Raw genomic sequence first — 24,992 nt, 5'->3', positions numbered from 1 at the left:
GAGAAACTAGCCATCACTGTATGTATACATATAAATATATATATGTATATATATGGTTAACAAACATAGGGTCAGAAAGATTAAGTGAACTGCCTCAAACTCCATAGCTACCAAAAGGCTGTCTGGCACATTGGCAGCCTCTTTTCCTGGGTGCTTTACTCCAAGTGAATGTCTAAATAGGTGACCAGGATTCTGTCCTTAGCTCTTGTCCGTTGACACTATCTTTGGTTATTGCTTTCAATGGTTCTCAACTATCATCTCTGTGGAAATGACTCCCAAGTCTCCACTTCCAAACTCACTCCTTGTCATTCTTTGCAAGCCCCTGGAATGTAGCCTGCCAGGCTCCTCTGTTCATGCAAATTTTCCTAGTAATACTGGAGTGGGTTGCCATTTCCTCCTCTAGGAGATCTTCCCGACCCAGGGATCGACCCCATGTCCCTTGCATTGGCAGGCGGATTCTTTACCACTGTGCCACCTGGGAAGCCTCCATGCTTCACAGCAGCCCATCAATGGTCTGTGGAATTCTCTAACCTCCTGCCTGTGTTCCTTCCACTGGCCTGGTGTTGCTCAGGTGTTGGAAGATGATGCAAGTTCCAGGGTTGATGCCAAGGGTAAGGAAACAGTAAAAAGTAGGTGACAATGGAAGCTGTGGGGGCAGCAGGGGTGGGCATAACAGAGACTTTCAGTCCTGGTAGGAAGAAATGATATCCTTATATTGTTTACTTACACGTCCATGGTGTTAGCACAGATTCTTCATGACTAATAGACTAAACAACAAAAGCACATGAAACCACCCAGAGTCTCTGCCAATCTCTCCCAGGACAGGGCAGGGGTTGTACAAAGTGTTTCGCACATTCTGGTTCTTAGGCAACTAGCTGCTTAAGAAATGAAGTTATATACAGGCTTCCTAGGTGGCACTAGTGGTAAAGAACCCACCTGCCAATGCAGTCGACACAAGAGACATGGGTTCCATCCCTGGGTCGGGAAGATCCCCTGGAGGAGAGCATGGCAACCCATGGGACGCCTGGAGAATCCCATGGACAGAGGAGCCTGGTGGGCTACAGTTCATAGGGTCACAAAGAGTTGGACACAGCTGAAGCAATTTAGCACACAGTTATATATTTTTATTTGTTTTTTAAAAAAATGTGGAGCTAGTGATTCTAAGCTATCTCGCAGAAGTTTGTCTTTTTAAGACAAATTACTCAAATGCATTCCCTGCAGTTCTGCACATATAATCGCTCACCATTCTGTAATGTTTGTCTCCCTTCCAACCAAAAGAAGTTTACAGTCATAAACTATAACTTGAAAAGAATAAATAATCCAAACATCATACCCTAATAAACATGAGAAGGAAATGTCTGAACTATTTCCATGTACATGAACATAGTTCTGGGGTATGTAGTAATCTCATCTATCAAATGATACATGTAAAGCATTTAAACTAGCTTTATAATTATATTCTTGTTTGGCAGGTTTGAGTTTGGTTCCCTAGAACAACTTAAGAGTTGAAATATGGATGGTTATTGAAGTTACAGATTTAAAAAAAATTTTTTTAAGGTTTATACAATGAGTTTTAAAGCTTTGTAGGCAGAACTTTAAACACAGGATCTAGTAAAGTGACCTGAAAGATGCAGGTGGGGGCGATTCCCAGTTCTGCCAACAACTATATATCTAACCCCCTGTGATCATAGTTTTCACAGTGGATGTCTCAGCTTTTCACTCTAAAATAAGTGCAAGGGCTCTTCAAAGTTTGCCTAGCTATAAAAACTCTAAGACCTACACACAAATTTTGTTGATCATTTCTGAAACATCAGGATTAGAAGTCTACTTCACAGACCAAGAGGAATGAGCTTGTTTACTGGGTCAAGGTGCGAGGCGTGGGGCCTCTGGGAGGTCACAGCCAAACCCCTTCTAGTCTTTCTCCCTTGGGATTGGCTCTCCGGTTAAAAGCATTCTTCTCTGAGGGCTGGTGGTAAAACAGGCCTGGGGATGCCTCCAAGCTTGGGAGGAGCCTGGTCGTGGACAGTGTGCGGGGTGGCACGTAGTCTATTTCTCTCAGGTCTCCAGCAGCAAAGCCACTCCATTCGTTTGCTTGGATCTGCCTTTCCTAGCCATTGGGTGGTAAGATCTCAAAGGCTGAGATCAGGTTGTAAGTGCAGGTGAGAAGAGTCTAAAGGACCACTATTTTCTAAATGTTTTAATGGGCCAGGAATTCTCAAATCTGCCTGCACAGAGCAAAGAGCAGCGCTCAGGCTCCACCCAGAATAATTAGACCAGACTTCAGAGGCAGGACCCAGGCATCTGTAGTCTTTAAAAAAGATTCTTCAGGTGATTTTAACATTAGGTCAATACAGAAAAGCCTGACTGCCTGACAGTTCAGTTGGTAAAGAATCCACCTGCAATGCAGGAGACCCCAGTTTAATTTCTGGGTCGGGAAGATCCCCTGGAGAAGGGAAAGGCTACCCACTTCAAGTATTCTGGCCTGGAGAATTCCATGGACTGTATAGTCCATGGGGTCACAAGAGTCGGACACTACTGAGCAACCTTCGCTCACTCACTCTCATCTCATCTGTAGCACAGGCAAATTTTCTTTGAATAATTCTGCTATGAATGGTAGAACATGTTATTTATAAAAATATAAAAGATATGAAACAAAAATACATGATTGCTAATGTTTTGATTGTATTCAAATTTTTATTTTTTGAAAAACTTAAGACAGTGATTTTAAATAATAAACATGGTATATTATAGACACTTTTTTTTAGACAGTTTATTAAATTTGGACTCCTACAGTTCTGCTGTGATGCTTTCTTCAACATGTACATAATTTCTTATCATTTTATCATCACTTCAAACTTGCTAATAAACAAACAATCGCTCTGTCTGCTTAAGTGAAGCTTCATTGGAAGGAAATACTCCACTATCACATAAAAAACACATATACAGAACAGTCATTTTTTAATATTTACAAACACAAGAAGTTTGTCCAGCCATTTTGGTTTTGCTGTTACACCGCCCATACTGAGATCAGCAAAAAACTAGGGAATAAGCAAGATTTCATTTCAGCAGTGCAAAAGATGGCATCAACCAAACTTCATCAAACAAAACCAACAAATCACAAACATGGTCAGCAAAATTCAGCTTGTATGACAATGACTTAAATAAACAGAGTGGGTCACAACTAGACTGGTTTGCACTGTGCAACTTTCCTCAGGGAACAATACTACCCCCCATTTCACATAGAAAGGAATATGCATCAAAGCCTTTGTTCATGAAGAAAATGCCCTTCAAACAAATTCATCATAAGGCAAAAGAAAAAAAAAAAAAGAATGAAGCAGTTTGGCCCAGAGAAAGCTTGCATATAATGTGTACACACAGTATATACAGGTTTACCAATACAACTGCAATTTAAACCATGTATATACTCATTACACAATTAAATGAAACTGGCTCAGTAAAGTGAAAAAGTATTCATATAAATATGCAGTTATTGCTAATAAGTGACACATTATATTTTGACATGGAAACTGCAGAAACTTAGAAAAGTGTTTGAAGCTGCCACATTGCCAGTGTCAGCCCTGCAGCAGGCGTTCATATGGACAACATGCCATCCGTTCCTGAAGAAAAAGCAAAAAAATTCCACAACAGTAAAAAAAAAAAAGAGAAAAAGGCTTATGCACTGTCCCTTACATTTTTGCCTTTTTTTTTTTAAAACAAAAATAAGTCCAGTTCACCACAAGTTAAGCACAACCTGACAAGCGAGTTTAGCGGCATGATGGGGAGAGAATAGTGAAACAGAGCATGCATTTACAACCGTCACTGTTCTAGTCTATTTTGTCATACAAACTGGAATACAAAAACCCAATTTAAATAAGACTAGACTAACAGGAATTAAAAAAAAAAAAAAAACACACACACAGTAGACTTAGTTGGATACTGATTAATTTTAAGAGTAAAACTCATTCTGTCCCCTCTTAATACTCTACTGCAATTTATTTCTTGATGGCTAGAATATTTATTTACTTAAAAAAGATATTAAATACCTGTATCATGAAATTACATTCTTTTTAACAATAAGACAGACTGTGTAAGAAAATAGCTCATGTGTGAAATGTGTCTGAAATGCATTTTTCCTCACAACTATCAAAACATCCACTCACACTAAAACAAACCCCCTCCCCCCCACCCCCTGACAAAAAGTTGAGGAAAGATGGGGTGGGTCAGGCGAGGAGCAGGGAAGGAAGGATTCACCAGCACAGTGATTAACAATGGTTCAAGACAGAACCAACAAGAGTTGGTCAAAAAGATGCCTTCGAGACATGGCTACAATTAAAAACCAAACTCAACCACTTTTGGTTCATCGCGGTGAGACCGAAAAAATATTTCTCACAGATTCATATAAATACTAGACTCCAGCTCTCTTGTTATTATTACTTTTAAAGTTTTTTCCGTTTGTTTTTGCAAGGCCTAGCTACCATATTACAATTTATATTTGCTCTGCAACGACTACAAGAGGTAGGCATGAAGCATGAAAAAGTTTCTCAGTTAGTACCTCGTTGTGGGTGCTTCACTGCATAATACCTTTCACTTCAGACATGAAAAGGGATTACACCTTCTAGTCTCTTCTAACCACCCCAACAAAGCTGCTGCCATCTCATACATGTTCTAAGAGTGTACTCACCAGTAAGAAACTTTCTCTACTGAAGGATACTGTCAGTGTTTGTTGCAGAACATTCATTTATATATAGATTTATTTAAAAAAATAAACAACAACAACAAAAACCGAACCCAGGTTCCTAGAACCAATTCTCTTGATTCTCTACTTCCACAAAATAAAATACAACCATTTGGCCAAGACTACAGATGTGTTTTTTTTTTTTTTCTTCCTTTTTTTTTTTTTTCTTTTCACAGATGCAAGCGCCATGCAAAAATAAATTAAAGAACAGATACCAAAACATACATGTGATAAAACTACTGAAGGTAGATTTTTTAAAAGTATTTATATAAACATAATTTATAATACTTCTCTTTTCTCCTTTATGTACAGTCACAAAGCTGTAGTTATACATCTAGAATTTCCTCAGCTGTGCCTCCACAGCGCAGTCTGTAGCGACCAGTTCTCCAGCTTATCGTTGGGTCCCATAATGCCGACAAAAAAATGTATATTGTCATGGATTCACGGATGAACCAAGCTACTGCATAATCAAGTTTTGAAAAACACAGTGTGCCACCCTAGGAATTAAAAACACAAATTATTTACTGCCTGATTACAGACCCAGTTAAAAAGTGAAATGCTTCCATTTAACTCTATTAAATACATTACATAAAATCAAGTTGGGGGCTTCCCTGGTGGCTCAGTGGTAAAGAATTTGCCTGCCAACGCAGGAGACATAGGATCGAGCCCTGATCCGAGAAGATCCCACCTGCCACGGAGCAACTAAGCCTGTGCTCCCGAGCCCAGGAACTGCAGCTACTGAAGCCTGTAGACCCTAGAACCTGTGCTCCATAACAAGAGGAGGTACTGCAATGAGAAACCCACGCACCACAACTAGACAGGAGCCCCTGCTTACTGCAACTACAGAAAACCCCACGCGACAAGACCCAGCACAGCCAAATATAAAATGAATAAATAAAAACTATTTTAAAAATATCAAGTTTGCTTCTTTAGATAATGTAACTGTCACAGTATACTGGTTAAGAAAAATGTTCATTAGGAATAGAAGCAGTATTAAAATAAACTGCTACCCCAACATATTTTAAGTTTGAAGACTTGTCAATTTGCTTTAATATCATTTTTTTTTTGGAGTCTTAATAAAAGTGACTGTATTACCAGCTGAAAGCTGAAAATCAAGTTCCGTTATATTATGTCCACATTCCACTAAGGAAACTAATGCTTAATTTGATTTTAATCTTCACTGGGGGGCCGAAAAATGGCTCAGACAGATTTTCAACTTTGCACACCTATCCACATACCTGGACACCCCTGAGTTGAATGTAGTCAAATATAAACCATGCCAGGCAATGACACATGAAAAATACCATAATATCCCATCTGAATACATGGTGGGCTGCCCATCCAATAATTAAACTGGCAACAAAGCATTCTGAAATTGGCTCACAAATTATTGTAGCAGGAAGCATGTTAATTCGCAATTTGGTCCACCTTGGGGAAAAAAAAAGGATTTTCTTTAAACAACAGCCTGATTACAAGACTGATCAATTTTTCTCAAAATGATCAACATTATACCCTGTTATTTAATGGCCTTTTATATACGCTTTAAAGAGTATTTAATGAATCTCTTTTCTATTTTTATTTAGTGTCTCAAAGAAAAATGTCTATCAATTCATTTGCATATCCTATACTCGGGTGAGTAAAGATCATAAAATTCCAGGGGTAAAAAAGCTAGAAAATAGAGGTCAGCATAAAAAAACCCCAAAGTCTCAACATCTCTTTTTTGAAAGCTTACAATTCAAAGAAAATACACTGAGACAGTAACTTTATTTTAATGAAGAAGTTAACTTCTCTTTTCTGGAACAAAACAAAATCTGACTTTTCGTTTGTTTTTTTTTTTAACCAAGTTAAGACCATGTGAAAATACTCCCCGTCCCCTTTTTCTTTTAATGAAGTATAAAAAGAAGAAAGCCAGCTGACTTACCTGATCATTCTGGACTGAAATTGAGAAATTGAATACGAGCCAGAGTTTTGCATTGCAACTTGAGTGGACATTGCAAACCTCCAACCTCTGAAAATTAAGACAGTTACAAAATGAGCTATGATCATGAACACATACATGCAAGGATGACAAGTATATGCATTTATTCATTACTGTAAAGAGTAAGCAGCTTCATTTACAGTAGCCAAGATATGGAAGCAACCTGTCAATCAACAGATGAATGGATAAAGAAGATGCATTCCATGCATACAATGGAATATTGCTTAGCCATGAAAAAGAATGAAATCTTGCCATTTACAACAATGTGGATGGACATACAGGGTATTATGCTTAGTGAAATAAGTGAGACATAGAAAGATAAATATTCTGTTATCACTTATATGTGGAATTTAAAAAATAAATGAGTGACTAAACAAAAAAGAGACTTACAGAGTTAGAGAACTACTGGTTACCAGGGGGGAGAGGGAAGGTGGGAGGGGCAAGATAGAGGAAAAGGATGAAGAGATACAGACTACTATGTATAAAATAAATAGGCAACAAGGGTATATTGTATAGCACAGGGAAATACAGTCATAAATTTGCTATAACTTTAAAAATGGAGTATAATATATAAAAATACTGAATCACTATGCTGTACACCTAAAACTTTATAATACTGTAAATCAGCTGTTCTCTCTTTTTTTTTTAAGTGAGCAACTGCCAGTGTTCAGGGTGAGCCTCATCCCAGGATAGCACCCTACACAGGGTGTATCATACTTAAAAACATTTCAGTCATTACAGAAGCCCATGACAGTACCACCTAAGAACTGGAAGGAACTACAACCCCTCAGTTCACAGTTTAATAAACTTAAAATACAGACATTCTGAAAGTACTAAATGGAGTGGGGCCTGTATTTAACAGTCTCTGAACACTATTATCCAAAAAAGGAGTAGTGGGGGATATGTATGTGAATATTCAAGAAGAAATATAAACAAAAGTGGCATTCCACATCTCATGAGAAACAATATGAAACCACGGACCATACTAACACCACCAGAAGATAAGTTTGAAAACATACTTCAACTTTTAAGATCACACCTTCAGTAAATTATCACACAAGGAAATAATCCCCTTTAAAGAAGCAAATGAGTGTCATTTTGTGATAGAGAAGTGTGATTAAGCCAATTGTGAATCACTAGGTAGCTTCTTAGCAAAGTATCAAATAATCTACTGAGAAATCTCAAAATTTGAAATCTCATTCTTTAAATTTTCACCTACCGGCTTTATGATTGCACTGATACTTTTAATTCTTCTAAAACACATAAAAATTTACATTCATAATAATGAAAATTTACAGTCACAGAAAAGCTTCAATTTAACCACTTCAAATCACCTAAATTTTTTTTAAGAGTTTACATGTATTTATTTTTTAAATTGAAGTACAGTTAATTTACAATTGCAGTTTTCAAGTGTACAGCAAAGTGATTCAGCATATACTGGGTTGGCCAAAAAGTTTTTCCGAAAACCCCAAACGAACTTTTTGGCCAACCTGGTATATACTACACATAGGTGTGCTATACAGTAGGTCCTCGTTTACTTGATGGTGGTGGTTTAGTCACCAAGTCTTGTTTGATTCTTGTGGCTCCATGGACTGTAGTCCACCAGTGTTCTCTGTCCATGGGATTTCCCAGGCAAGAATACTGGAGTAGGTTGCCATTTCCTTCTCCAGGGGATCTTTCCTACCAGGGATCATACCTGCATTGCAGGCAGATTCTTTACCACTGAGCCGCCAGGGAAGCCCCCTATTTTATATACAATAGTGTATATACATTAACCCCAAACTCCTAATTTATCTCCTCCCCCATCCTCCACTATCCCCTTTGGTAAACATTAAGTTTGTTTTCTATGTCTGTGAGTTTACGATATTTGTCTTTCTCTGTCTGACTTACTTCACTCAATATGATAACCTTTAGGTCCATCCATGTTGCTGCAAAAGACAGTATTTCATTCTTTTTTATGACTGAGTAATATTCCATTATATATTCAGATCACATCTTCATCCATTCATCTGTCAATAGGCATGTGGGTTGCTTCCATGTCTTGACTATTGCAAATAATGCTGCTATGAACACTGGGGTGAATGTATCTTCAAATTAAGACTTTTCTTCAGAAATATGCCCAGGAGTGAGACTGCAGGATCATATAATAACTCTATTTTTAGTTTTTTAAGTAAATTCCATACTGTTTTTGAAACCGCATTAATTTGAAGAATGTAGAGAAATTAGAACATTTATTGGCTTCATTAGTGTGTACCTGAATAATTAGTAGGAATTACATTATAAAAGTATTCAACTATTCTGTACTTACTAGCAAAAAATAAAATAGCTCTAACCCATGGGTTTAACAAACAGAAAAAGCCAACATAAGTTCGGAAATAAAAAATACAACAGCCTAATTTGATTTAATTTTCTTACCGGTCAGCTATTGCTTTGGCCATAAAGTAATCTTCAGCAATATATTGAGCAAAAGCTATAAGCCCTCCTGCTTGATCTAACACATCCTTTCTCATTAAACAAGACATTCCCGTCACACATTTGAAACCAGTGACATTGGCAGAGATATAGGACCTTGGATGAGAGGTTCCAAAGTACACCTGCCAAGACAAAACCGAAAACATATGTATACAATTAGAAGTTTACGTTAGAAGTATGATGTTTATAAATTCCTCTTCCTAATGAACTTAAGAATGATTGGGTAAACAGTCTATTATTCTTACATAAACTACCTGAATAAACAGTGGTACAAAATAATGCTTACATATAGCAAGCAGTCAGTAATTTCCAATTTGATTGACTACTCTTATTGTTATCACTTTTACAAACAAGTAGTATGTACTTCTGGGAGGGAAAAGTATACTTTATTCTCAAATAAATACTGTCTTTCCTAAAACTCCAAGATTTAAAGATTTATTGAAGTAAAACAACTTGGACTTAAATAAGAGAGGTGAAAATATCACTTACTGATATACAATATTTAATGTGTCTTCTTTTCATACTGTTCACATAAATATGTACACATCTACATACATAGGTAGATGGACATATGTGTATGTGTATACGTATGCATGTGGCTATACACACACACACAGACAACATTCACAGGTACATCAACCAAGAGAACAATCCTATTTCTTAATTCCTTTTCCTATATATTTTTGTAGTTAGCTGTCTCCTGCCCATGTCACTAAGCTTCTAAAATTCCCCATTTTTCAGTGTATTTTTCATTAACAGGGTGGACACTAGTATTCTGTCTCCCAGTTTACTGCCCCTTTCCGAGAGTGCTTTGCAGTCATCAAAAATGCAAACTGCTAAGTTAATGGTAGAATAAAATGGTCATCCAAACTTACCCAACTTATCAGATATAAAACCTACTCATTATTTATATCTTATAGATGTTGCCTTTTCTAATTAGCCATCTCTGTATCCTAGGGGGATTGGTCCTAGAAGCCCTGGACCAAAAATCCACCAATACTATTTGTGTATTATCTACACCTGTCAGATTACTTACCATACCTAATACAATGTAAATGCTACGTAAATAGTTGCTGGCTCAAGGCAAATTCACATTTTGCTTTTGTAACATTTTTTTTCAAATACTTTGAGTCTACAGTTGGCTGAAGCCACAGATGTAGAACTCACAGATTTGGAGGGCAATAGCAGCTCGAAATGGAGAGAAGTGATCTTTCTTAAAGGCAGAAATCACATACATGGCATAGAATAAGCTAATAATCACAGATGAAGAATGCAATTCTTCCTACCTAACCTATACCCAGACTGGAATGAAGCCCTAGTATTTGTGGGATAGAACTGAACCAAACTTCTAAAACTAAAAACTCCTATCTTAACTCCTTAAGCAGTTATTAAGTGAGGTTCTAGGAATGAGGTGGGACTGGGCACTATGATGAAGGCTCCCACGATTTCTTTACAGACTGGAATAATTCCTTGGGCCTATCTCCATTCACTTTAAGTATGACAGGGTGACTTTTAGGGATTAAACTTAAACTAAGGGAGTGAGTATAATCTGGGAGATATCTATTATTGACACACATATCAAGTTGGATATTTCCAAAACAAAAACATAACATGGAGCATAAGAATAAAAAGCATTTAATTTTAAAGCAACTACCTAGAGTTTCTTTACTAAACAAAAATTGTGGTATCTGGGCTTCCCCAGGGTCTCAGCGGTAAGCTTGCAGTGCAAGGAGATGCAGGAGACTTGGGTTGGATCCCTGGGTCAGGAAGATCCCTGGGAGGAGGGCATGGTAACCCATTCCAGTATTCTTGCCGGGAAAATCCCATGGACAGAAGAGCCTGGCAGGCTATAATCCATGGGGTCACAAAAGAATGGGACAGAACAGAAGCAACTGAGCATGCATATACATGTATGATTCACACTGCCAAAGGTTGAATGCAAGTTTCTACACTGTACCCTTCGCCCTCAGATGATTGCAATTCAAAAGAATATAAATACAGATATGATTCAAGTTGGTATATTTGGAGACTGAAACTATATACCCTTCTGTCATAACTTTAAGACAAGTCTTTTCTCCTAATGTTTAACACTACAGGAATGGTTAAGTATAGGACACACTTATATAACAAACTATGATCCAGCCAATAAAAATTACTTTTATAAAATAATATTAATGATATGGGGAACAGTTTATGAAGTACAAGGATAAGACACAAATTACTTTTAGTATAATCTCAACTTTGCTTTTTAGAAAGTTTAGAGGAAAAAAGTCTTAATGCTAAAATAAACTAATTTTTAAAAAGAGAAACTTCCTCTAACTGGCAGGGTTTCTGGGAGTGGTTTGTGTTTTGATTTATTCTGCTTATTATACTTCCTCCTAACTTACAGTAAGTGTCCTACACGTAAGTCTGTATGCTGTTAAAAGGTGTGGAGTAAAAATGGAAAACATGAATTGTTCAAATAATTTTTAGAAATCTGTTGTAGAAGGAAATCAAGTGGATTTTACAATGATTCATATGAGCAATTTTCCTTTTTTTGTATATATTGAAATATTTCATGATACTTAAAATGCATTCTTTTCAGACTGGATCTTTGAAAGAACTGTATAACACATACTTTTATGTAAGTCAGTAATCTGGAACTGAACTCAAGAATTGAAAGTAAGGACCACAAGGCAAAAGAATATACTGTGCTAAGCTGGTGATAAGACCACGAGGTGTTTCCGGGGCACATCTGTTCCTTGCCAGAGCACAGTTCAGCTGGGAGGGATTCGGGGCCCCAAGCATTTCTTCACTGATGAAAACAGCTCCTCTCAACTTAAGGCTGCCAGTACTCAGCAGGTTGTGTGGGTGCTAAGTCGCTTCCATCATGTCCAACTCTTTGCAACCCTGTAGTCTATATAACCCACCAGGCTCCTCTGTTCATGGGATTCTCCAAGCAAGAATACCGGAGTGGGTGGCCATGCCCTTCTCCAGGGGATCTTCCCGACCCAGGGATGGAACCTGCATCTCTTGTGTTTCCTGCACTGGTAGGTGGGTTCTTTACCACCTGGGGAGCTCACTCAGCAGGTTAAAACAGACTTCATACAGTTAACTCCAGGCACCTCAGCCCACTCTCAGCATAGCCTCAAGCTTCTGGGAGATTAGGGATCTGATAACAAGCGTATTATCTATAAGCACTGTACTTACCTGTTCTAGCGTAGCAGCAAAGCCCTGTCTGTCTGCTACATACGGCAGCCCGTGAACCAGCCCTACTTTTTCTGTCATTTGGTTAACCATGTCCGTGAGTGTGTCTGGAATCACTATGATGCAAAAGAAAAGGTGCAGAGGGAGAAAGGAAAAAATTTCCTTTTAGTAAAATGCCCATGAATGTAATATATTCTGTGATTTACTAAATTCTTAATAAATGTTTTCTTTGAATATAGGTCTAATAAAATGAATCTCAATCACTTTTCTGAGTAGAATAGAAAATTTCAAAAAGGCTAATATATGGTAGGGAATTTATTCTGGACCTTTGCAGGCTGTTAAATACCTAATATGTACCAGAGGTGGGAGGTATCTTGAAAATGTTAACAGTCGCTGTTTCTGAACCTCCAGACTGGAATAATGGACAACATGTCCTAGTGGAAAAGGAACAGGAGCAAAGTCAAAGGACCTCAGTGTTCATTCTGGCTCCTGCATCGCAATCACAGGAAATGAGCCTCCTCTTTCTGAGAGTATGAGATGTTCTTTCTCTTAAAACCGCTAACTAGAACTGAATGAATATACCTGATGGAGGTTTATACACTGAAAACATAACAAATATATGACAGTAAACAATTTAAGACAGCAGATGTGAAAAATGAACCCAATCTCTGCCCAAGAACTGTTAGTCCTGTAATGATCTAATTAAGTTGAAGTGCCACATTTATTACTGACTTTCAGATTTTAAGCTGATAAAATTTAAATCATTGTCCCATTTTTAAAGAGAAAAAATCTCATATGATTCTACATTTCTTCATTTTTATTTCCTTCAAGTATTTAAGAACTCAAGCTACTGTATAAAATTGCATCTGGGCCTCATTTGTACACGTAGTCTGGGAAGCGCTTCTCAACTGCTGCCCTGCAGGGGACATGGGGTGGGTCCAGAGACAGTTCTGATCATCACAGCCAACTGAGAGGTACCACTGGTAGGGGCCAGGGATGCTGCTAAACATCTGCAGGATGGCCCTGACTACAAAGAATTACCCAGAAAAAACTGAGGTATTAGAGTATAATGGAATAATATGGAACACTGAAATTAGAAGTATGTTTTAAAAATGCAAAAATACAAATTATAATTTCAATAAATAAAAGGTGTCCTGCTAAAATCTGTTAAGTAAAAAGCCATGAATGTGTTCTAAAAGTGCATGTAATTCTAGTAAAAAATGTACCAATTAACTTCTGTCCCTTTGCATGAGATAGTATATTGCACATGCCACAAACAGATATAAGTAAAAGATAAGTATCACTTGAATAAGGGAAAACTTAGACCTATGAAAAAGCTCATAGACTGTATAATGTACCACAACTTTTTTTTTTTAATGGTTGGAATTTTCTCTTCAAAATGAAAGAATTTTCCTACCTGCAACATTCTAGTTTAGCATAAAAATACTACAAAATTTTAGTAAGTATAACTTGATATACTACCATGAAATAATGATAAAATGTAAGTATAACTTGACATACTACCATGAAATAATGATAAAATAACTTATTTTATTAGGTAAACAAATATGATTGATAAACATACTTTCAGGTTGCTCTTGGCATTTTATTATTGAATGAATAATTTTATAAAATAAGTAAGAAAAAACCTCACCTCTTATTCCACTATCACAAATCCATATAAGATCGTACTTCGCAACTTCATATCCTGGCATTAAATTATTAATCTTAGGATTAATGCCAACCTTTTTGCCACCTAAAATTTTAAAGTATAGCAGTGAACAATTCATGCCATATTGAAAATATTTTCTATTATACATAGTAGAGAGAAGTGAAAAGTACTTGCATATTTAATAACTAAAACAAATATACTTTAACATCATGCTTCTTCTTATTCACTATAACATATTAGAAAAAAGTTGTTCATTCTCAAAAAGAAAAGTACATCATTTATCTTTGAAAATTCATTAGTTTCAGTTTTCTAATTAAGAGCTTGTGTTAACAGGAAACACTAATCAACATTTAATAGCAAGTATACCTCCAACAGGGCATATTACAAAAATGAATTCTACCACTCAATCTCAATTATAGTCAGTGAGATATAGAAAAGGCCATAGATTGAAATTATTAAAGAAACAAAAATAACAGACTCTCATGTGTGACTGATGAGTAAAACAAATTTGGGATAATTTTGTTAATCCCTGATATGAAAAACAAAATTTGTATTTATAACTTGTCTTCTCTAAAGGATAGAAACACCTTTCACTATATCTAACAAATATGCATAAGCAAACATGTTAGTAACTTCAATGGTGTCTAGGACCCTAATCTACAGTTTAATGCAAAGATGATATAATATATTAAAGCAAAAAGGTTATTGTAAAATTTGTTACTTACCTATAAACAATCTAGCATCAACATTTGGATATTTCCCAAGAAGCTTCTTACACACATCAATGGCTGGATCATCATGGTCTTGGACACAGAGGAGTACTTCATACTAGTCAAAGAACATATTTTATGTAAATTAACCTCTTACAAAGATAACTACTTATTATTAGCATTTACTGGTGGATCAAAAAGCATTAAGAAAAACAAGCAATTGTACACACAAAGTTTAGAAGTTAAGAGAGTATTCATAATGGATGCAAACACTTAAGGGATTATCAAGTGTTGCTTTAACTGAGAGCAACCTCTCCAGAAGGGGCCTGTTTGCCAGCCAAAGAGAGAATGAAGAGATTGGCAGGGCCCACAGCTAAAGTGTGGCTGGATTCCCAGCTTCTCCATGCCATTATCACTGAAAACTTACCAAATGCTCACAGGGTGGCCAGCAGTGTGTAAAAGCAACACAGAAAGCCAAAGAAATGAATGCACCCTTCGTTCTCTAGAAGCCTTGTCTCTGAACTTACTATTATTTCATCAAGGTGCTAAAAATTACACATCAAAGACCATTATGATACATTTAAAGGGCTTTCCCAAACTCTCCCAAGACAAAGTGACATTAGATTTTCTGTTGAATAATAATTTTCTGAAGTAAAATAGAACCTGACTTGATTAAAAATGCAGGGATTCCCGGGTGGCTCAGTGGTAAAGAATCTAACTGCCAAAGCAGGAGACACGGGGGACACGGGTTCCATCCCTGCATCGGGAGGATCCTCTGGAGGAGGAAACAGTGACCCACTCCAGTATTCTTGCCTGGGAAATCCCCAAAACAGAGGAGCCCGGGGCGGGGGCGGGGGGAGGTTTGCAGAGTTGGAAGCAACTGAAAGTGTGCGTGTGTGCACACACACACACAAGTATGCACATATCCTCCTGAAGAGCATGCTTAGCCGTTTAACTGTGAAACCATCCAGGATTTAATTTTGCTCAGAACTATGTTTACTCTGACAGTAAATTACGGAAGTCATTCCTTAGCACTTGGCTGGCTGGGTCAAAATCATCCTGGGACAGTTTTTTCCAAAAAGAGAATACTGGGCCCCATCCTTAAACTTTTGAATCAGAATCTCTGAGGTGATTCTGACACATAATCAGGTTTATAAAATCCAGAGCTCTAAGTTATGATTTTGTAAACTACTAAATTTTTTAAAAAGTGTTTGCTTTCACACATAAAGATGTTACTGTATTAGTGTGTGGGCTATGTATTCTAAGCAGTAACTGTTTTCAAAAATGGTGATAAATTCTCACTGACTCTAAAGCAAATTTCCTACCAAACTCTCTAAGATAGATTGAACATTTTTAAGCAGAGGAGGAAAGTTAATTATGTCCACGAAAAAAGATAACAAAGCTATGTGATCTAAAAAATACAAAGGTGGCTCAGCGGTAAAGAATCCATTTGCAATGCAGGAGATGCAGGTTCAACCCCTGGGTGGGTAAGATCCCCTGGAGAAGGAAATGATAACCCATTCCGGTATTCTTGCCTGGGAAAATCCCATGCACAGGGGGGCCGGGTAGGCTACAGCCCATGGGGTCACAGAGAGTCGGACATGACTGAATGACTAAACAAACAACATACGAGGAAGAAGGTAACGAGAAGGCTTGTTTGATTTAGTTCCATTGATAAGCACACACAAGTAAAAAGTGTGGAAAAATGCATACAGTGCCTTGAGTGCAATAATTAATTACTGTCCGCCTAATATACATTATCTCAGCAAAAAGTGGCAGCATAGAATTTAACAGTTGAGCACTTAAGGACCAGGACTAAGGTAAATGAAAGTTTAGCTAACAAGGTAAGATTTTTTTTTTCAAGTGAAAAAAAAAAAGTTTTCTTAATAATTTAAGTAGAGGGGAAAGCAATGTACACTTTCCTCATACTTTCTACCTATAGTTATTACACATCCCATCCAATATCTACCTTCATGATTGACCAAAATTACCACCTAAGAGGCACTGAAATATAACTAAGCAACTTTACAGCCACTGGTCTCCAGAAATCAGATAAAAATCTGAGAACAGGATGAGCACCATTCCTGCCACACCCTAACATTTCTTCAAAGGTTGACTCTAAGTCCCATAAAACATCAGCCATCTTCCCAACCAAAATTTTTGCTTAAACCACCAAGAGGCAGTGACCTTAATGATGAAGATTAGAAAGGTTAAGTGGCTTCCCTGAAGGCTCAGCAGGTAAAGAATCGACCTGCAATGCAGGAGACAAAGGAGATGCAAGTTCGATCCCTGGGTCAGGAAGATCCCTCGGAGGAGAAAATGGCAACCCACTCCAGTATTCTTGCCTGGGAAATCCCATGGACAGAGGAGCCTGGCGGGTTACAGTCCAAAAGGTCACAACGAACTGGACATGACTGAACACACACACACACACACACACACGCAAGTGACTTTTCAAAGGGTGTAAATAACGATTCGCTTTCCTACAAAGTGAGCCTCTCAGTCATGCTTGCTCTAAAGAGTTCACTGTTTTTTCAAACATTGCATACATAGTTCTATGCTTTTAGAGTTTATGCTGCTTTACAGGTCTAAGTGAATATAGTGAAAGAAAATGTTTACAAGTAATACAATTCCATATAATAGTATTAAAAATCTTTCAGCTATTTCCCCAGCAAAAGAAAACCCTGTAATATAGGACTAGATATCTACTTGATGGGAAGATAAAAGCTATACTAGGTTGCAGCGAAAACTTTTCACAAGTATATAGTGTTAGTATAAGCAAGGGAGGTGTCTGTGTGCGTGTCAGCCATTCAGGCAGGTCCAACTCCTTGCTACCCAATGGACTGCAGCCCCCTACTGCAGCCTCTGTCCTTGGAATTCTCTGGGCAAGAATACTGGAGTGAATAGCTATTCCCTTCTCCAAGGGATCTTCCCGAATTCAAATGCAAGATTTAGAGTTTTTCTTTTATTGATTATACATCTTAAACTTAATCTCAAATGAAAAACAAATACCTCCTTATTAGCCAAAAAATGCAAATGAAATTCAATTTACATCATCTAAAAAATGTTCAGACTCTTATTAAATAACTTTTGCTTTGTTGTTTCTGATATTGAAACTTAAACCAAATTGGAGGTAGTATTTCAAGTGTTCTCTGAAGAGTTAGATTTTAACCTGGAACCTTCATTTTCAGCTCTGTGTTTGAGCTCTGGGTTTGCCAGAGCCCAAACATGTAATTTGCTAGGAATCTCTGTATTTGAATAGTTAAATCATGCCAACTACACTGCAAGTGGTAAACGCAAGATAGTAAGTTGGTTAAAAGTTTTCTTGACTGACACAAGAATAATTTTTCAGATATGTTTATACTACCAAAAGAACTAAACATAAATATAAACATAAAAATAACATAAACATAAAAATAAAGCATTTATTAAAAATATTTTAAGAAAACATTTATTTTATAAATCTGAAAGAAATACAAGGTATAGTAAATTCCACTATAAATGGGCACAATAATAAATATATTAAATCTAGAAATAACCCCAGAATATTGTAGATGAGGTTAGCCTCATCTTAGTAAGCTTTCTATACAAATAGCTAAACTAAATTTCCCTTTTTCTTTTCAAACAGTGAAATGACTGAAAGCCTAAGTCCAAGAGACGTATAGACAATCTGTAAACTGCAATTTGGTCCTTTGACATTTAAGAATGAAATATCTGAAACTGCAATAATCATACATGTTACTCCCATGAATAAATTTAGATGCATAAATGATACTCAATTTAGAGATATAAATTAATACTAGAAAAGTCTCCTCAATGATTCAGTCCTGTAGATATTAGGACTAAAAACTGTACTGTAGTAAATCACATAAAATATTCTCTTAAAGTAGAAAAATATTTTAAAACATATGAATCAATTATATTGCATATCAAGTAGGAATATCTTGAACCATTTATAAATAACTACATGTTTAAAGAAAAATGTTATGATGATATTTAGATTACAGCAGAATATAATAAGCTCTGTAACAGGATGGACTTAGACCCCAAATGTCTACAACAGTCTCTGCCACTGAGTAAATAATGAACCATTTGTTAATACATTTGTCCTAGGGTAACTTTTGAGTGAAAGATAGATGCTTCCTTTGAGTGAAGGGAAGATACTTTGTAAGAAAACTGCTCTGAATTCAAAGTTTTGACAAGTTATTATTACAATTTACTTGCTTTCAAGAACTATATAGTTTATACAATTTTTCAAATTTATCTGGTAAAATTCTAGTCTTTCAGAATTAATAGTTTTATTACATGTATTATGCTGATCTTTCAATAATTGAACCTATTTTCAATCTTTTACAATTCTTTATTGTCAACATTGACAATAAAGAATCCAAGTATGCCACCGGACTTTCAACACTGTAAACCCATCTCCTGTTTGCAAAAAAGAAAAGAAAATCACAATTACCATAACCTCAATCAGAGTTAATAACTCTGATCATTAATTTTAAAATTCTTCATATGGCCAGAATTTACCAAAGTAAAGCCATCAGGCCACTTGAGATGCAGATTACTGCATCTTTCTGATACGGCTGAACTTCTCTCTAAATGCCTACTTTTACACTGATGCCAAATAAACAATCGATTTTGTGAAAATGAGTTTTATTTATTTTTTATTATTATATTTTTCTAACAAAAATTTTCCCAAGGAATAAATATCAATATAAGGTAGATTTATAAGATATTTAAAGCATAGATATCTTTTAGGGCACTTAGTATAATAACGGTCTCACCAAACTTTAAACCTAGAAATTCAGAACAAGTACCAGTAATAAACCTTTTTGCATATGTCTAAAACTAAACAAAATTTTAGAATTTCGTGTTTTATATATATATATGCGTGCGTGTGTGTGTGTGTGTGTGTGTATGCATGTGTGTTCAGTGGCTTCACGGGTGTCCGACTCTTTGTGACCCCGTGGACTGTAGCCCACCAGGCTTTTCTGTCCATGGGATTCTCCAGCAAGAATACTGGGGTGGGTTGCCATGCCCTCCTCCAGGGGATCTTCCCCACCCAGGAATCGAACCTGCATTTCTTGCCTCTCCTGCATTGTCAGGTGGGTTTTTTTTAATCACTAGTGCCACCTGGGAAGTCATACATGTATTTCCAAATGGCTTATAAGGTTCCACATCAAATTAATAGGGGAAAAGAGTTATATCCAGAACAAAAACGTTTCTGTACTTTTGGAAAACAATGTTTACATTTGACAAATTATTAAAGTCTGCTGGGCTTGGCAGTTACACAGCTGTTCATTTTGTGACTACTTGCCTCCTTGATGACACAAACACCTCATGCTTCACACTCAGATTTGTGCAATTTCAGTGGTTTAATTTGTCTCCTGTAGAATATTTGCCACTGTGCTTGTTCTTTTAAAAGCAAATAAAATGCTGTGAGATCAACATTTTCCTTTAGAGTGCAGGTACTCTGCATTTTTGCTGTTTTCTAAATGTTCTATTTACACAAATAACAATTCTTTTATAATTAGAAAATAAAATTGTGAACTAAAAAAGAATAAAAACAATCTCTTGCATATAACATTACGCATTTTTTTTTTTTTTTTACATTACGCATTTTTGTAATGTGTCCAAACAACTTTCTCCTTAACCAAATAAATGCCTTAATGACATAACTAAGTGGAAAAGAACTAAGTGACAAAAATCTAAGTGAAAAACTAGAGCTCTGGAGATAACTCCAAATTATTTAAAAAAGAAAAAAAACGATAAGCTTCATTCAGAAGAAGAAATTGATTATTGATTCATTCCACATGTTCATAATTAATACATATTTTCCTGGGGTTATTTTAAGAAAGTCTTTAAATCCACAGCTAGCTTCGGAAACTATTTAAATTTCATGACTATTATCTTACAAGAGTAGCAACATAAAAATTTCATAACTAAGTTTCAAGAGTGTTTGAATACAGAAAGGGGAAAGGGTTGGATGATGGTTAAAAAATTGAAATGTGACATCAAGTTCCACAAGGATAAATGCATATCCTTTTTCATTTTCACTGCAACTCTCATGAAGTAAGATTTTTATACTCAAACTACCAGGCACTTAACAATGCCTGAGTTCCAGGAGCTTTACTCAGAGATTTCTAATTCATTCAGATCAGGGGGATTCCCTGTGGCTCAGCTGATAAAGAATCTGCCTGCAATGCAGGAGACCCGGTTTGATCCTTGGGTTGGGAAGGTCTCCTGGAGAAGGGAATGGCAACCCACCCCAGCATTCTTGCCTGGAGAATTCCATGGATAGAGGAGCCTGGCGGGCTACAGCCCATGGGGTCACAAAGGGTTGGACACTTTCACTTTCAATTCAGATCAACATACGGGTAGTTAGAAAAGGAATTAATGCACCTTCCTCAATCCCATTTCTGTCCTGTGACAACTACTACTATTATTACTATTACCACTACTATTACCACTGCTAAAGCATAAATTTGATGAAGCCAACACCATTATGAGTTTTTAATAATTTCACCAGATACCGTGTCAAAATTCCTCTGTGTTTACTATAAGTTTAAAAAAAAAAAAAAAAAAAGGTAGGGTTCAGTCCATTCCTATGAGTACAACATTGCACTTACCTTGGGATAATCCAATTCAAAGAATGTTTCCAAGTTGTTGATTAGGTTAGGATCTACTCCTTTCAGTGGTTTCAGAAGAGACACCCCTGGCAGCTTGCTATATGGCTGTTTGTCTGTTGCCTTCTTGTTGAGGTGTAATCGGCTAAAAAGCAAATGATATATATATTAACATACATTTCTGGAGAATATCTTAGTGCCAAATCTATATAAAGTCTGGATCAAGCTACCAATAAATTACTGAATTCTAAATTAAAAAAAAAAAGTAATTGGCATCTTTTTAAAGGGGTCTCTGGAAATGAAAGAAAGTATCAATAGAATGAGGTAAGGTTCCAGAGAGGAAAACCTGAAGGAAGCAGAGTGAATGTCCCAGTGAAGGCTGGAGCTTAAGACTGTTGCTTTTTGCTGTATTCTCAGAAGCCAGAACTATGCCAGCCCTGGAGAAAGCATTCAATAAATGCTTGGTGAAAGAATGAATGACAGTGTTATTAGCCCACACATTAACTGCCTTTCCTCCCAAATCACCATCAAGGTGGCCAAAGAACTATAAAAAGAGCGGAAGGAAAAATCCCTATCTTCACCAGAAAAATATGGACATGTAACCAGAAAATTTTGAGAAATTTCTATAACAGTCCACACAACTAGTTGAAAAAACTACCAAGCCAGCCTGCATGGCAACCAAGGAAATGGGATACCCAGCAGAACTCCCAGTGTTCACACGCTCGGAATGGCAGTGATGGAATGGAGGGAAGCTGAAGGTAAGGGGAAAACAAAAACAAAAACTCAGTGATGCCAGAAACGTCTATTAAGACACTGAAAGATAAACCAGTGCCACCGATTCCCAGACAAGCTGGCAAAGGCTCTCAGAGCCGCTCCAGCCCAAAGGGTGGGCAGCACAGCGCTCCTTAAGAGGGAAGCTTTGCCAATTAGGGAAGAGAGAATGTGTCCCGGTTCAGGCCAGGTGAGTCACAATAAAGGGTGTTTCAGCAGAGTGTTGAAGTTTCTAAAGGAAGTCACCAAAGGCGTCTTCCCTCCTTCTCCTACACAAGTCTCCAAGCACTCAACAGTAATTAGATGCTGGAACGATCACAGGGCCATCTGCAGGGTATTTTAAGACACATTCTTCCACATTTTAACATCTCTGAAATCAATGGCATCTTATGATCACTGGCAGCCAGATGGCAGCCCAGACTTAGCAGCATGGAAACCATCCCTTCTAGAAGATCAAGACGATGCCCATATCAATGCATCTTAGGTTAGATGAAATATACTATTCATCTATGGGTGATTTCTGGAAGTTCACTAGTACCAATAGTCTAGAGCAGTTAGTCACAGGCTCACTCCCCCAATTAAGGCAGAGGTGTGCTGCAGCAAATATCTCATGTTTCAGATAAGACCATAATGTATCTTCATGGAAAGAAAAGCAGGTGACTATCTACAATGGAAAAAAAATGTAAAGCAACACAAAAAATTTGAAAGAGTAGCGCGGTCTTGGTTTCTGATCCACAACACTGGACGCCAGAAAGTAACGAGTACCATCTACAGCGGCGCTGCTCTGGGTGGCGGCGGTCCACAAGTTGCTTTATGCTGGACGGTGATGAAAAGAAATGGGAGAAAGTATTTAGAAACTTTTCTAGCAGTTTGACATTGCCATGCCATCCAAGCATATGATCAGTCATTTATTTTTACTGCAGTTTACCAAAGTGTCAGTCCATGACAGATTGGAAAACTTGAAAGGAACTGATCCTTTGCCACAGACCAACCTGGCAAATATTGATCTATAGAGTTCATCCAGAGGGCTGGATGATCTAAAATTTATATAAACCACAAATATGATCACTATTCCGTTGCTAACAAAATAGTAGACTACATGTCTGGAGAAACCCACCCTGTAGAGAATATCTAGATGGCCAGGGGGGGAAAGTTTATATTTAATTGGTTGAAACAGTAATATATCCACATGGTTCAAATCACTAAAAATATTAAGATGTTCATATAAAGTCTCCCTGTCATCTCTAGCCCCCATCAGTCTTATTCCCATCACTACCCTCCCAGCATTATTAGTTTCTTACTTATCTTTTCAGAGATTTTTCAAAAATGCATACTAAGCCAAAACATATACACATGAAATTCTTATATAATATTTATAATTTTCTCTGCTGTTTCTTAAAACAAGCACCCTAAAAGCATGTTTTAGGGACTTTCCAGGTGGCGCTAGTGGTAAAGAAGCCTCCTGCCAATGCAGGAGATGTAAGAGATGCCAGTTAGATCCCTGGGTCAGGAAGATGCCCTGGAGGAGGGCATGGCAACCCACTCCAGTATTCTTGCCTGGAAAACCCCATGTCTACATATGGTCCACAGCGTCGCAGAGAGTCAGGCATGACTGAAGTAACCTAGCACGACTTAGCACACATGCAAAAGCATGTTTCTAGATATGTGACTAAACTGTTAGAATAAAAAGGAAACCTCCCAGCTCAGAAATGAAGAGCAACCTCTGAGTAGATGAGTGCTGGATACAACACTTACACTGGGACCACCTGCTGGTCTCTAGTGACCTAGAGGTGATGACAAGCCTGAGACAGGAATGACTGAAAATCTGTTCCAAGAATCTTGTAGAAATATGAAATCTTTGAAAGGCAAAGTAGAAAACTCCTGGCCCACAGAGGAGAGATGGGGATGCTGCCTAAATTGGATTCAGTCCAAAATAAAATGGAATAAAAGCAAAAAGTCTTCCTGGAAAACACCTGACTATGTGGGTTTTGGGACCCAGAACCCAGAACACAAACTGCAGGTGTTGCTTGAACAAAACCCAAGAGATGGAATGAGAGACCACCATATGTGACCATGAATACGTGAAAAGAACCACATAACATCTAGAAATGAAAATGGTGGTCACTGACATCAAAAACTCAATAGATAGGTCATGGAGAAGCTGCATATACACAGTTCAAAAAACAACTGGAGAACTGGAATCAGATTTGAAGAAATTATCCAGATTACCACACAGAGAGAATAAGAGGCCAAGAAACTGAAATCATGAAAGGGTTTGAGACATGGATGATAAGAGTAAGAAGTCTAAAATCCCAGTAGTTGCTATCTATTAGTTCTACTGTATGATCATTGAAAGTGAAAGTGAAGTCGCTCAGTTGTGTCCAACTCTTTGTGACCCCATGGACTGTAGCCTACCACGCTCCTCTGTCCATGGGATTTTCCAGGCAAGAGTACTGGAGTGGGTTGCCATTTCCTTCTCCAGAGGATCTTCCCAACCCAGGGATTGAACCTGGGTCTCCCGCATTGTAGGTAGACGCTTTACCGTCGGAGCCATCAGGGAAGTATGACCATTAAGTGCTATTAAACTAACAAAACATCCATATAAGGTGACGGCCAATTACAGAGAAACCTAGCCCACTAACACACTGCATTTGGGGAGGCTTCAGATTAAAAACAACAATAATTTAAACTTCTAAACAGTCTAGTTTTGACTCTATTTTTTCCTTTTTCCTCTTTGTCTTCATTAAGACATCTTACTAATGCTAATATATTTACATAATGCTAATATAGATATATATCTCCTATCCTTTCATATCAAGAATGCAGCATTTTATCAAAG

General features: G+C 37.2%; 1 protein-coding gene across 1 annotated transcript in view; it reads right to left on the bottom strand.

The window, feature by feature from the left end:
• Window positions 1-2,671: 2,671 nt before the first annotated feature.
• The window catches only part of UGCG (UDP-glucose ceramide glucosyltransferase), a 37,264-nt gene continuing 14,943 nt past the window's right edge, over window positions 2,672-24,992 (bottom strand). Inside the window, exons 2-9 of the mRNA XM_043453544.1 lie at window positions 21,386-21,527; window positions 14,769-14,871; window positions 14,026-14,127; window positions 12,375-12,487; window positions 9,129-9,307; window positions 6,657-6,743; window positions 5,974-6,163; window positions 2,672-5,232 (exon numbers count right to left, since the gene is read on the bottom strand). Coding sequence (XP_043309479.1) covers window positions 5,062-5,232; window positions 5,974-6,163; window positions 6,657-6,743; window positions 9,129-9,307; window positions 12,375-12,487; window positions 14,026-14,127; window positions 14,769-14,871; window positions 21,386-21,527 — 1,087 coding nt within the window. The 3' untranslated portion in view covers window positions 2,672-5,061. The remainder of the gene's footprint in view (window positions 5,233-5,973; window positions 6,164-6,656; window positions 6,744-9,128; window positions 9,308-12,374; window positions 12,488-14,025; window positions 14,128-14,768; window positions 14,872-21,385; window positions 21,528-24,992) is intronic.

Source organism: Cervus canadensis, chromosome 30 (genome assembly GCF_019320065.1).
Source record: "Cervus canadensis isolate Bull #8, Minnesota chromosome 30, ASM1932006v1, whole genome shotgun sequence".
Classification (NCBI taxonomy): domain Eukaryota; kingdom Metazoa; phylum Chordata; class Mammalia; order Artiodactyla; family Cervidae; genus Cervus; species Cervus canadensis.
This window is presented reverse-complemented; position numbering and strand designations above follow the sequence as displayed.